This window comes from Siniperca chuatsi, linkage group LG9 (assembly GCF_020085105.1).
Source record: "Siniperca chuatsi isolate FFG_IHB_CAS linkage group LG9, ASM2008510v1, whole genome shotgun sequence".
Taxonomy (NCBI): Eukaryota; Metazoa; Chordata; class Actinopteri; order Centrarchiformes; family Sinipercidae; genus Siniperca; species Siniperca chuatsi.
This window is the reverse complement of record NC_058050.1, coordinates 9,012,563-9,026,418: the sequence shown is the minus strand read 5'-3', so window position 1 is coordinate 9,026,418 and position 13,856 is coordinate 9,012,563. Positions and strand designations below refer to the sequence as shown.

The 13,856-nt window shown below is 40.6% G+C and overlaps 1 protein-coding gene across 10 annotated transcripts in view; it reads right to left on the bottom strand.

Annotated features, from left to right (window-relative positions):
* The window catches only part of map7d1a (MAP7 domain containing 1a), a 50,273-nt gene that overhangs the window by 24,608 nt on the left and 11,809 nt on the right, over positions 1-13,856 (bottom strand). For all 10 annotated transcript variants that reach the window (XM_044208449.1, XM_044208439.1, XM_044208443.1 and 7 more), the window contains exon 2: positions 647-853. In XM_044208449.1, coding sequence (XP_044064384.1) covers positions 647-767 — 121 coding nt within the window. In that variant the 5' untranslated portion in view covers positions 768-853. The remainder of the gene's footprint in view (positions 1-646; positions 854-13,856) is intronic.

The following is a 13,856-nucleotide window of genomic DNA, read 5'->3' as shown; positions in this document are numbered from 1 at the left end:
AACTACATATTTCTCTAAACTAGACCAGACTTTGGCAAATAAACAAGGAATACCATAAAAGTCTTGATATAAGTGATGTGGCTAAGGTCATAAGGTATCGAAACTGGAAGTATTGGAAGCAGTTTGGGACTTTGGGGGGTTTATCCCCGTCACCTCACGCTAAGGGAATAAAGACCATGACCACAGTGAATGGATTAATGGATAAAGAATAAAGGGGAGAGAGAAAAGAGGCTTACACTCCAAAACCCTCAAACATGTTCCTTAGAGTTTGCATGTGCCAGTGGCTGCAAGGAGTTAAAAATGGTGGCATTGTGGAAATAGCTATGGTGCCAGGAGGTCAAACTAAATGCCTTTTTGGCATCGCTCAAAATCTTTGAGCCCAAAGCTGAGATGTTTTCACATAGCAGCTTCTGTTCCATGCTTGTTCCAACACTTACAGATAAACTGCAGCAGCTCTATTGGATTTAGATTCACGTCTGAAAGCATGTGGTCACTATTACTCAGATACTGAAGCATTACCCTTGCCTCAAGAGAGCTGATCTAACTCCAGCAGATTGTAGATGTAATTGAACCTTTATAAGAGCTGCGTCATGTCAGGCCAAATTTACAGGTCTACTTTGCCAGTGAAATTTCTATTTTCCTTTACCTTCCTTCCTTTTCAACCTGGGGACGGGTGATGCAGGTGACCCAGGTGATCGAGGGATGAGGTCAGATTTTGTGGGGGTATTCAATCGCCGGTCTGTATCTTTCTTAGCTGGAGACTCCATTCTCTGGATGTTGTCTTTCTTCAGGGGGCTGCTCTCCCCCTCCGGGTCAGGCCTTGTGGGGTTTATGTTCAAATTGGAGTGGGGAGCTGGTCGAAGAGAAAGACACAGAATAAAAACAAGTAAGTAAATGACATGGTAAAAGGTAAGACAAGCACAGAGATGGAACTCAACCAGTTGGTCTTCATTCCTTTCACTGCTGGGCCTATGAAGTAGTTTAGTGTGGATGACGTAAACTTTCTCAGGGGCTGAATGTATCAAGTGTAAGGGGTGGAGTCCCTGGCTAAAAGGAGAAGACTGTTTTCTTTATGAAATTGTTCAATTTGATAACTCAAATATTACAGCACTGCAAAACATAATGAAACAGAACACCTCCAAAGAAACACCCTAAGCGCCTCTGTTTCTGTACAATGTTTCTTTAAGTTATTGAGCAACATCATCTGCTGCAGAGATTACACCATTTGCTCAGAAGCAAAAGATAATAGGTCTTAAGCTTGTTCCTCTACGTCTACGCCTAATGCCATTTCTACTCTGCGCGACTGATTTATCGACAGTCCAGCCTGAGCAAATGGCCTGACTCCCTGGCAGAACAAAAACACAGTAATTGCTTTTTGGCATCCTGATTATTCGATTGAGGTGAAATGAATTGCTTGAAAAAATAGAATCAGAGTGATCAGCTTCCCAGAAGTAGTCAAACTTCTTTTTGATGAAACCTACTCAATAGGTTAGGCTCATGAGTCATCTGCACTTTCTGAGATTTTAAACGTTTTTTGATAAAAGAATAGCTGGGCCGGTTTGTTGGGACAGCAGCTTCACTCACAACACCATGACTCACATTTGGCAAGCTGCTGAACTTGAATCTCCTACTCAAACATTAGTTTGCCCAGGCTTTGACGGCCAAACAAAGACCCTCATGGGAGGGACACTTGGCTTTGTCCACTCAGCACTGTACCCCTGCGCTCCCTGTTGGAGCACAGTTTCTTCTGCATAGTCTCTGAAGGTAAACACTGGGGCAACATCCTGTAAATTATTCAGACTTTGGCTAAAAACAACCCAGACAGTAGGGAGCTGTCACACTGAGACAGTGAATGCACTGAAGATTTACTCTACAAATGCTGTGCTATTCAACAGTTTGCATACAAGAGCACCAATGAGCAGCAAGCCCAATGCTGTGCAACCTCCAAAGTGAAGTGAGTTTTCTATATGTATGCAACTGTACATTGTGCTTCTTAAGCTACGAACATCTCCTCAAAAACAAACACACTGCTCCCTTCTGAGTAAAACTCTGATTAGTATTAAACCTAAGAGACACAAAGCTGGACAACGGTCTGCATGGTCAACTTCTCAATATTGCAACTACAGATGCTTAGCAGTATCCAGTGAGATATCAGGCCTAATGGCAAAGATTGTCTGATTTCAGCTAGGCAAATGGAAAGGCTAGGTCATCAGTCTGGTAAATGGAGACAGTTACTGATGACCCTGAGTTGGACGAAGCCTGATGGCCAGAAAAAACAGCAGAATGAGTCTATGAAAGAGTTCAGCTGGGAGACAAGACATTGTGTTTCCCCTGTTGAAGCATGCCACTATTAAATAAGCAATCCTCAGGCAGCGATGTGCTCTGACAGAGAGGGGCCATTGTTGTGGTCTGTGCATGGCAACGGGACAGCAGCCAAAACACTGCAATGACAGTGAGAGGAGGAAGAAAGGAGGGGGAGTGTAGTGAGATAAACTGAAAGTAGAAGATGATTGGGGGGGCAGAAGCCAGTAATGTATTCTCAAATTAAAATAAACAGTTTACAGAAAAAAATGCAATGCCATATAACACAGAAATGTCATTTAAACCTGACTAAATCCAGTAAACCTTGGCTTTTTTCTCATCCACTGGAAAAACCCTACACAGAAGACTTTATATGATTTAATATCTGCAGTCAACCAAATCCCTACATTTTTGCAAACAAATGATGCTACACACAACCCCAGGTGTTCCATTGTGACTGCTCAGGTGATGAATCATACAACCCTCGTCTCTGAATTTATCATCTTACACCATTTTCTCACAAATCCCTTAGGGCAGATGTGACAACTGGGCTACCCAAGGTGATAGGAGCAAGTGCAGCTTTGACAGACGGGTTTGTGTTGCCTCATATCCCGTGAAAGTTCCCCATACACCTGAGAACTGGAGCCACAAAGAATTGGCTGGCTGTGGGTAACTGGTCAGACCATCTGTGATCTATACTGTCAATGATGAAGAGAATGAGAAAGTAATGTACTGTGGTATGTTGGTGGCACTGACAATGAATACCAATGAAACCTGAAGCTCTCTGGAGGAAAATGGGATGGGAGCTGAGGGAGAGGATTGCTGCTGCGTAGCAAGGGACTGAAACAAGGGCTGATTGATGCAGCACTTTGACTGTCTGGGCTACCAGACAACTGAGAGAACAGAGTGTACGATAGATGATGGAAAGTTAATGGGAAAAAATCGTAGAATGCAAGAAAAAGTTTGAACTATGGCTGCTTTTATTTTCATTATTGATGCTCAAGATTTTTTGATTAGTTGATTAATTGTTTAGTCTAAAATAATCTTCAAAAATAATTCTTGATAAATGCCTTAAACTTTAACTGATTATCAAAATAGTTGGTGCTTAATTTTCTTTCGGTCAAATAATCAATCATTGAATCATTTCAGTTCAGTTTTATTTATATATATATTTTTTATATTTATTATATATTTTATAATGCCAAGTTATCTCATTGCACTTTTCCTATTGAGCAGGTCTAGACCGTACTCTTTATAATATTATTTACAGAAGTAGTTACAACAGCAATTCATTTTAAATTCATACTTAATTCATCCTGTGAAATTTTTTACCACTACTAGCGCAATGGAGGAGTGTTTTTATGAGCGGGTCCCCGTCCACTGATCAACAGTTGGCAACAGTAACGCGCAAAGAAGCGTTACAATGTCCCAACAAAGGCACTGAAGAAGAAGACTGCAAGCTAGCAAACATGGACATAAACAATGCACAATTTAAAATATTTAAAAGCAACTTTGAAAAGGTTTTCTGGGGAAGGAAATGCATTCAACACATTTGTCAGGCCTCGAAGATACACACGATGCATTTAGGTGAGGAATACTGAATGTAAACGAATGAAGTCTGCTAAGTTAAATGACTGATTCAGGGACTTTTGCCTGTCCTGGGCTGACATGGGTCATGATGGGTACAAGTGTATTTGGAAAACTGTTTACACAGTGACCCCTTAGCAAACAGAATTGAGACACACTCATGCGGGGCTTTGAGGAGAATGCTTAAGTAATATTTGCACAGATGTAGTGAATGCAATGACAACATCTGTTCAGCAATCCATGAACTCTGTGTTCTGGTTGTTGTCTGACCAAAAAAAACATGACTTCAGCCAAGTAAATCACATTATCCAGTTTTTGTAACAGAGTGTTCTCATGAGGTGCATTAATGTATATAATCATTGCAGAAACAGGAATATCAGGCTAATCAAATTACTATATTTATACAACCCATACAACAGAGGGGGTCTAGCAATGGAACACTTGTATCACCTGAGTAACTGCCCCCTTATCATATTTACACTCCAGCTTTCCAGAGGCACTGCACCCAGGGGATGACTCCAGCCAAAAGCCATTAGACCGCCCTCTTGTGACAACACTTACATTATTCATATTCATAAATCAATGCACACCAACTTCCTCTGAGATGCACGAGTCTCCATCAAGCCTGAACACGGAAAAACACTTTGGTGGAGCGTATTAATGGATGGCAAGAAGAAAAATACACAGGACAAACATTTGGTCAGCATTTCACAAGCTTGATAACATCTCAGACATGTTGAAGGTTTTGGTGTGCACCACCAGTCCTTTAGAGGTCCTGAAAAGCTAAGTTTTAAACAGCAACATGTTTCTTTCACATGCAAGATTTGTGTTTTGTTTGTGCTCTTCACACTCGGTTTGTTGTTGGTAGGGATCTACGTTCTAATCATAACTTTACAAAATAATAATCAGAATCTGATAGTAGTTGTTGGGTTATATGCTTATGATGCCAGTGATATGCCACTGTCAAATCAAACTATACCTATATAGCCCTGATGAAACAAATTGAGTAATAAACGGTTTTATTCTAACTAACTTTAACTAACTAATTCTAACTTAAATTGTTGCTCATTTAGTCACAAATATAAGATGTGAAACACTTAAGATTCAAAACCAGGTTTTTAGGTGCTTGAAATTTTTGAGAAGACATGATAACCCAAAAGCCTCTTAGAGAACACTTTTTAAGTATTACTGCCACTACAATTAGCATTCTATTTGCATTATTAGCATAATCTCTTACTAATCTGGTGGTAGTAAGTAAATAAATCTTTAGAGCATCTAAAAGCAGTGATTTCATGGCATGGTGTCTTAGTTTTATCCTCCTATTGAGTATCAAATGGGTATTTGACAGCTACGAGACCCTACAAAGTGGGTCAGAGGAGGTTCAGGAATCTGTAGCATGCTGTGCATGATTATTGGTTGAACACCACACCGTCTCCTTGCCACGGCTCAGTTGGCCCCATCATGTCTCCCTATGGGGCCTCTCTAGCTGCAGGTGTCAAACAAAGCCTGAGGCACTCAGCTGAACCCATTTACATGCAAAAGGTGATGCAATGGAATAAGATATCTGTAAAAGTCAGCGGAAATAGTAAAGGAACCCCTGCAGAAGTGGGTGTATGCATGCATGCAAGAGCACAGTGTGGGAGCAAAACGGCAGGTTGAGAATCAGCAGGTAATTAGCACAGAATCAGTGCCATTTCCCAGTTAGAGGCATGTTAGGTTGGACAAAATATATGTGCAACTTCAAATGTTGGTTTGGAAAAATGTAGCACAGGCTCTGCAAAGCTCATTGTACATTCACTCCCAATCACAAAGGAATTTAGTACTTTACAGTTTGGCTGATGACATTGTGAGAAAAGAGCCAAGTTTAAAACTGGGACAACTGGTAATACTGCCACACAAAATGTGATTTAGCAGAAATCCAATTTCACAGCATATTATTTTGTTAGAGCAGGTTATAAATACCCACACTGCGGAGCCTGCTTCTTCATGTAATGCTGCCCCAGTGCCACTTAAATAGACAGATAGTCACCTCCAACTGCAGGGCACAAGAGCCCTTCCAGTTTAATCATTTTAATAACAAAAGAGTATGAATATTTATGTCCAAGCAATAAGAATTCCATTAAAAAAAATAATAAAAAAACACACACAAAGAAGCAAGGATAGGTTCATGGAACAGCATGTGCCCACATTATAATGGAAGCTCCTTTATCTCCACACAGCTATACAGGCTATAGGATCTGACAGGCAACTGTACTAAGCATAGGGTTGGGACAATATTCTGTTTCTACTTGTCCATCATACTTACAAGGGACCTGTGAATCAAGGTAAGAAAAGCTTGTGTCCTCCACAGCACAACAAAACACATGACTCACTGTATGACAGAATCAGCAAACTATGACAACACATTATGACAGTGGTTGCTCATTAACAGCTTAGAGAGGGATACTCTCGGTTGAGAAGAGCTATAAAAAAGCAATGTCAATGTAAAACTGCCGGATACAAAAACAAGCAGACATTCCCAGTGTGTGAAGAAGTAATGGCAAGCTTTAAAATGATCTTGGTTACACGATAGTGATAGTGAATCATAATTAATACAACTTACAACTGCTGCTCATTCCCAATGCAACATCCAGAGCAGCGCCTATGTCTTGCCAAGATATTGTGCAGAGTAAAAATATAGGGCAAGACATGGAATATTTATGAAGCCAAGAGCCTCACTCTTAAAACACAATCTTCTGTGTCTCCTGCTAAAGAGATAAGAAGAGGAGTGACCTCACTGTTAGTCCACCAACAGGATTAGCTAAAGGTTTATAATACAACGATACAGAACTGCTGCAAAATCTAAACATGCCTAATCTTAGAAAAAGTACTTGCTAAACAGGGTGGAAATGCAGCACCTTCTCTTGAAAAATGGAAATGAGGCAAACAAGAGGCGAGGAAACAGTATTGAAACCCAGAGTGTGAAATCAAAAGACTGGAAAGGGAAAAGGGCGACGCAACCCCCCCCCCCAAAAAAGAAGAACACGGGAAACACACAGAGAATGGATCTGCATCTCATTTGGGATGGGCCAGGGGACTAATGAACTACCTCATCGCTTACCCCCCTAACCTGTCACCCCTTCACCCTGTTGTGTCCCTCCTGCACCGAATAGGGTGATGTAAGAGGGCAAGGGGGCCCAGACACACAGGAAGCGCAATGTACACAACAAGCACTGACTCCATGCCAAACCAGGCCCTGCATGTGTGTGTTTAGAGACCAAAGTTTTCATTAGATGTGCTTACAACTGAGGACTACAATTTTAAATGGGAACTGAGATAAACATCATTCAATTCTGCACACAACCAGGATACTTGGTTACTTTAACTAGGGCTGCAATTAATGGTAATTTTAATTATCAATTATTCTATTGATTATGTTTAAAATTAATATTTTAGTGTACAAATTGAAAAAAAAAAGTTCATCAAAGGGAGATTGCTTGTTTGGCTGATCAACAGTGCAAAACTCAAAGATATTAAATTAACAATGATATGAAAGAGGCTAGAACCAAATACTTTTTTGGCACTTTTGCCTGATAAACAACTTAAATGTTTAATTGTTAATCTAAATTCTTGTCGATTGATTTTATCATGATTGTGATCATGAACCAAGTAAGAAAACAAGGCCCGAGTTAGACCTGCAACTAACAACCATTTTCATTATCGATCCATCTGCAGACTTATTTACTTGATTGATCAATAATCATTTAGCCTATAAAATGCCAGAAAATATTGAAAATGCTAATCACAAATGTCCCAGAGCTTAAGATGGCATCATCAAACGTCTTGTTTTATTTGAGCCATCCAAAGTCTAAGGATTTTCAATTTACTATCTCATGAGTGAAAGAAAAGCAGCAAATTATCACAATTGAGAGGCTGGAACTAGATTTTTTTTTTTTTGGAATTTTTGCTTGGTAAATGACATAAACAATGAATCTGTTTATTCAGTTCTAGACTGACACAATAAAAGGGCAGGTTAAATATTTCTGATGCAGACTGATGAACCCACTCATCAGGATACAGCTGATGACTGCCTATGTCTCTCAGTGACTGCAACAGCTTTCATCCCATCACCTGGCCCAGGCTGAGGACAATGCCTGGCATTTAGCTGCTGCTACTCTCTTTTGCATCGGCATATGCGCCAAAGCCACCACACTGATGAAAGGCTCTCCTTATCTGAACTAGCAGCAGCTCCCTGGGCACCCTGCATCTGCTGCCGCCACCAACATGCTCCAACATAAACGGATAAGTAACCTAGACAGTCTGACCAGAGGTGGGGGAAGAGTGTCAAGAACTGCCAAACTCAAGCCTCTCTCAATGACATCAGAGGACGAGAGAGTTCATTCATAACTGCAAGCGGTATTATCTGCATGCCAGCCTGTCACTCCTTGCAACCTGCTCCACGTCCCTTATGGGGGTTGGGAAGTGACAGCGTGATCTAATTCTCACTGGTCTCAATGGCAGGGTTTTCTGGTCCCCCGTCACAGTCGAGAACCAATTTTAGTCAGAATAGGATGTGAACTATTTGCACTAGTTTCGGAAGAGTGTAATCTTTTGCAATTTAGTTTGCAATGCCCCCAAAATATGCCAAAATCTTCTTCAAAACCAGAGGAACAATGCTTCACAGCCTTCAAGAGCAACATGGTCAAGATTTAGAACTAATGCTATGGTTCAGTGAGAAGGAAATGTAGCCATGACTAATAGAAAGCTTAGAGTGAAATATTCATATTAGGTTAGAAATACATACAATGGTCTTTAAATGGGCTTTAAAAGCTTTGTCTGAATGGTCATTAATGCCGCTGCAAAGATCTCAGGAATCTGTAATACCCTCTATGGATTTTTCAGCTGTGTTGCACTCTAAATTCCCAAGTACAGAACTACAGAATTTTACACTGTTGGAAATATCATGAACAGTGACCCGGTGCAAATGAAGTGGAGAGTTTGGAGTGATCTTTCTTTGCTCGTGAAGCATCACTGGCTTCAATCAGTAGATACAGGTAATATAACAGGTGAAATTCTACATCAGAACCGCATTGTTTGGCATTTTGAAAGAGCTGTGACTGTGTGTGTGTGTGTCCTTGTTTGGGGTAGCGCACAAAGCCACTCTTTGTCATTTGTTTCCAATATGGTTATTTTCGTAAACATTACCTAAAGCAAAAATCAGGCCCAGGCAGTAATCTTGTGCCTGTTCAACATACAATTACACCCAAAAGTTATCATTAAGTGGATTTTTGTCTCCCCACACAAAACCCAGAACCTTTCTGCTGGCAACAGGATCCAATCATGGGTTTCATAATCACAGGTAACAATGACAAGGCCAAATGTTCACTCCCATTCCCTCAGTTATGAGGTTCAAATCCATCAACAAAAACTTGAAACGGCAATGATCTTATAAATTTCCTAGAAAGCAGGCACAAGAACTAAAATAACTGTGAAAATGGGCCAAACAATGGCTCCAGATGATATATAGTACACCTGCCAAGGAATGTGTAGGGAGACCAAAATGTGTTTACAGTATAAGAAGCATGCCCTTTAGCTGAACAGGGACTGGTCTAATATTACCAGATAGGTCTGGTGACTGGAACTTTCAGATGACCAGAGAGCACAGTGTAGCCGGTCTGGGATATTTTCAGACTTGGTGGAGGTGGTAGGAATAAGCGACACAGTCCAAATCAAGACTTCCCTACCCTTGTCCTTCATCTAGTGTCCCAGTGAGAAGGGCAGTACAGCTGACGGATAATAAATTTAGGCCACAACACTGCAGCATCGGCCTTCTTGCTGTTTGTCACAGTCGAGACTAAAAGACAGAAAGGGGTTAGGAGAAGAAGATGCCTTCCAAATAACACGTGTACATTTTAATGGGCTTCTCATGCTTTTAAAGCAAAGGGGTTAGTAGTAAGAACAGCATGTTTCTTTGGCATTCAGTCACTTTCTTACTACCCAACTGCTGCAGCTGTGCAGTATCCAAGACCAAACTCAGGCCTATATTCTATCCTTTTAACTTTTGTTTTAAACTGTATTTTTTATTTGATGGTTTAAATACATTATGTAAAGCACTTTCAACTGCCTTTGTGCATTGAGTGTGCTAAATAAACTTGCTTTGCCTTTCCTTGGTCCAATAATTTGAACAACCTCTGCACCGTAGTCTTTCTGAATTCATTATGCTCTGGTGGAGTCATAAGCTTGGTTTTAAATGCTAGCTGTGCTCATTTTTATTATTACAATGCATAAAGACTGGAAACAGGAGGTAACAGCTAGCCTCTCTCTGTCTAATAGTAACAAAATCCTCCAATCAGCACTTCTAAAGCTCACTAACACATCTCATATCCGCACAAAAACTGAAGCCAAAATATCACACTATTCCTTTAATCACCCTCATGCAGTTTGACTTGGAGTTACTATGTTGTTCAGCACCAAATAATTCTCCTGTATACCATAACGCACACTTCTTAACACACTAATCACCAAATAACTCTAAGCTCTGCTAGGTAGTCCTTTACAAGTCATAGCGCTCTGAATGATCAACTGTATTCTATATCAAAGGGTCTTGTTATAAGGAAAAGACGAAAGGAGCTAAAGAAGTGAAGACAGGTTACACATTCTTCAAATGCATTCTCTAAAAGCCAGACTTGTTCTTGGGGCACAATGTGAAGTATCTTTGGCACATTTTAGAGGCTAATCTAGCGAAACTGAAGCCTCCAGTCATGTTAAGTGTGACTAATAACACACGTAATGGGGCTTTGGAAAGTGAGTGAATTACTCAAGTCATCGTCACAAAGCATAATGCACATAGACATAGAAAACATGAGTTTGTATCAATTAATTGTCATATATCAGCATTTGAGTGACACTAGCTAGAACATATGGCAGTTGGACTAATTATTTACAGGGTGAGACCACACACGCACATGCTTTGTTATATTGGAGCTACCTTGTGGTTTTAGTTGGTTAGAGGTAGTTCAAGGGCAGGCAAGTTCAACTCTAATCCTATCGGCTTAATCCATGTTTTCAGAGTAAAGACTGTATTTGACAATTTTTTTCCTAATAATCTAAAATGGGAGATCCAAAATTAAAAGGACCTCACATACATCATTTCAGAAGCTGAATTAGGTTGTGACTGTCATTCACATTCACAAAAACAAACATGAACTGTGCCTGCAAGCACGTATTGACCGCTTTCAGTATCCATTTCCAGGTAGAATACTGCAGAGGCTGAGACTTTTTGTACACTTTGAGTGTTGGTTAATGGGAAGGCTTTCTACATTATTTGTCTTTCCAGAGTGCTGGGCTAGAGATCTACCTCTATTCCCTTATGAGAGGTCAGTGTGAGTTACACCATCTGGGTGCAACAGAGTGAACCGGCACTGACGTGATGCCTCCTCCATGTAGTCTCTGGTCTCTGTCGGTTTTTACTTTATAGCTTGAGTCCCCTCTCTCGTTTGGATTTCTTATTTCTTGACTAACAGGAAGGAATGATCCTACCTTAAGGAACATCCTGATTCTTGTACATAGAGAAAAACATATACATACGAAAGCTTGCAAATATATGGATCCATTAGGAGCTCCTATATACTAGGGAATCAGCTCCCTCTCATTGTTAGCACAGGGGTAATATAAGCATACTTAGGTGCACTCTTTCAGTAATTGGACAGTGACAGTTTTTGGCTCTGTACTCCAAAATATAAATCCGATGTGCAGGAGTACAGAGGAGTGAAAACAACTGAAAATGTGTCACTGCCTTAAACTGCACTGTAGTTTCAAAAGCAGACCTCAACACCACAGTGCTGGCATGACTTCAGTAGGTTCTTTGTGACTGAGATGTTTCTGTTCTTTTCACTTCTCTCTCTGAACTTCATAGGGACAGGGCTGAGTCCTTTCTATAAAATGAGCTGAATGTGAGCTTTGAACATATCTGAACATGTGGAAACTGGGAAGCCCCCACTCTCGTACGCCAACAACATGGCTTGAAGCAGCTGTAGAGGAATAATAAATTAATCTATACACCAAAAGAAAGATTATATCTTGTGAAAGAGTGTGGTAAACTAATTTTCAGTTTGCTTTTTAATCCTTTTAGTCCATGCCTGGAAAAGGCCATTTGATTGACTAAGTAATCTGTGATTGCAGCCACATACACTGAATTAAATGGATTATGCAGGATGGAGCCCACACATAGGTCGGTCCCCTTTGTGTACACCACCCAGTACTATAAATGAGATTTAAAAAACAGCAGGAACAGTGGGATAAATGTAATGTGCCATTATTTTCTCTTTTTCTGATAAAGAAGGTTTCGGATTTTTAATTTTACTGCATAAATGACTTGAACCTTCCCCAAATGTTCCTGCCCACAGCACACCGCATTTCAAGAGAATACTGGCATAACCAAGTCTGTTGCTTGACCTATACAGTAAGATTCAATCATAACTTCATATATTTCTATATGACGGAGGATGTGGATGATACATTTCAAACATGAGTGGTTTCACATGTGGCTAACCTGTCAGAGTCAAACATATCTCCTACAAAACATCTCATCATGACACAAACTTCACCACTGCATTGCTCACAATTAATCCTGCACAAAAACAATGTTGGTTCCCGCTGTTATCAGGCTCCATTATTTGGCAGTGAATGTAGGAGGACCCATGGGATTCTGCCCACTGCTAATTTACAAAGACACTAAAGCATCTCTCTCTTCACAAATGGGATGCGGTCGCGGTATACCCCTGATTACATAACTCCTGCAGCTGAAGATGTGACAGCCAAAACTGGTGGATTCTCCTATATTACACAATAGTTGAGGCCTACATTATGATCTGTCTCCCTGTCAGTCTGCTGAGGCTCTTTATCCTCAATATGGCTGTGGTGAAGCAGCTCATCTTTTTTGCTTAAAACAAAGTTTGCATAAAGCACTCCTCTCTCATATGTTGTGTACCTCCAGTAAGAATTTTAGAGATATGAGCAGTCACATTCATCTGAAATACCTGTGAATATGCTATAAAAGGAAAATCTTCAAAGGGAAAACAAAGGTTTCTATTAAGACGGTGTAGTCCCTCATTCGTCCACCAACCTCTATGATAAAGGTTTCTATTCATATCCGCTGGTCACAGCTTAGCTGTTCAGGTACGGAAATTAAAGAGGACAACCAAACAGAGCCGACAGTCAAAGAGTGGCAGAATGGAGAGCACAGAGAGAAGAAAGTCTGCATAAAGAAAAGAGGGATTAGAAGATCTTCTCCATAAATCCTGACAGCAGATTTTCACAATGCTGGGCAGACTAAGCAGCTCCAGTCCAAGGGCTAGTTTTCAAGCGGGACAGATCAAGTGAGCTTTCTTTAGTGCCTGTATTTCATCAAAAGGAGACTTTTCCAATTGTCCTACTGCTTCCAGGTGTTGTTTAAATATCTTGCTCAAGGATGTTTTACATGGACAACACACATTCTTGGGAGCCCATATGGCAAGAACATGTTGTTTCTCAAGGTAAAATCTCCCTCAAGAGCAACATTATGAGATTAAGTGATATTCAGATGATCCTCATTTGATACAGCTGTGCAGATGTGAAAAACACGTGATCACAGAGTAACATCAAGCTGGGGACAAATGTTCACTTATGCACGAGCAGTGTTGGAGTTCTGATGACCATTTGACCACAGATGACTTATTAGAGATAGCTGGAAAAATAACTTTCCATGAAACAAGAGGCCTGATGTCAGTGCTTCTGCCAAGAGTCACAACACATATGATGACAGCCCCTCCTAGCTTTATGGTTATATATTATACATTATGTTATTCAGGACACGGCAGTTTAAAGACACTCCAGTCTCCTGGTCAAGAGTCCCACGATCAGGGTGGAGCACATCTCTTGATGCAGAGCCAAAACAAACTGACCTCCCTCCATGAAGCCCCCTGTCAGCAGGAAGGAAGTTTTCTGTTGTC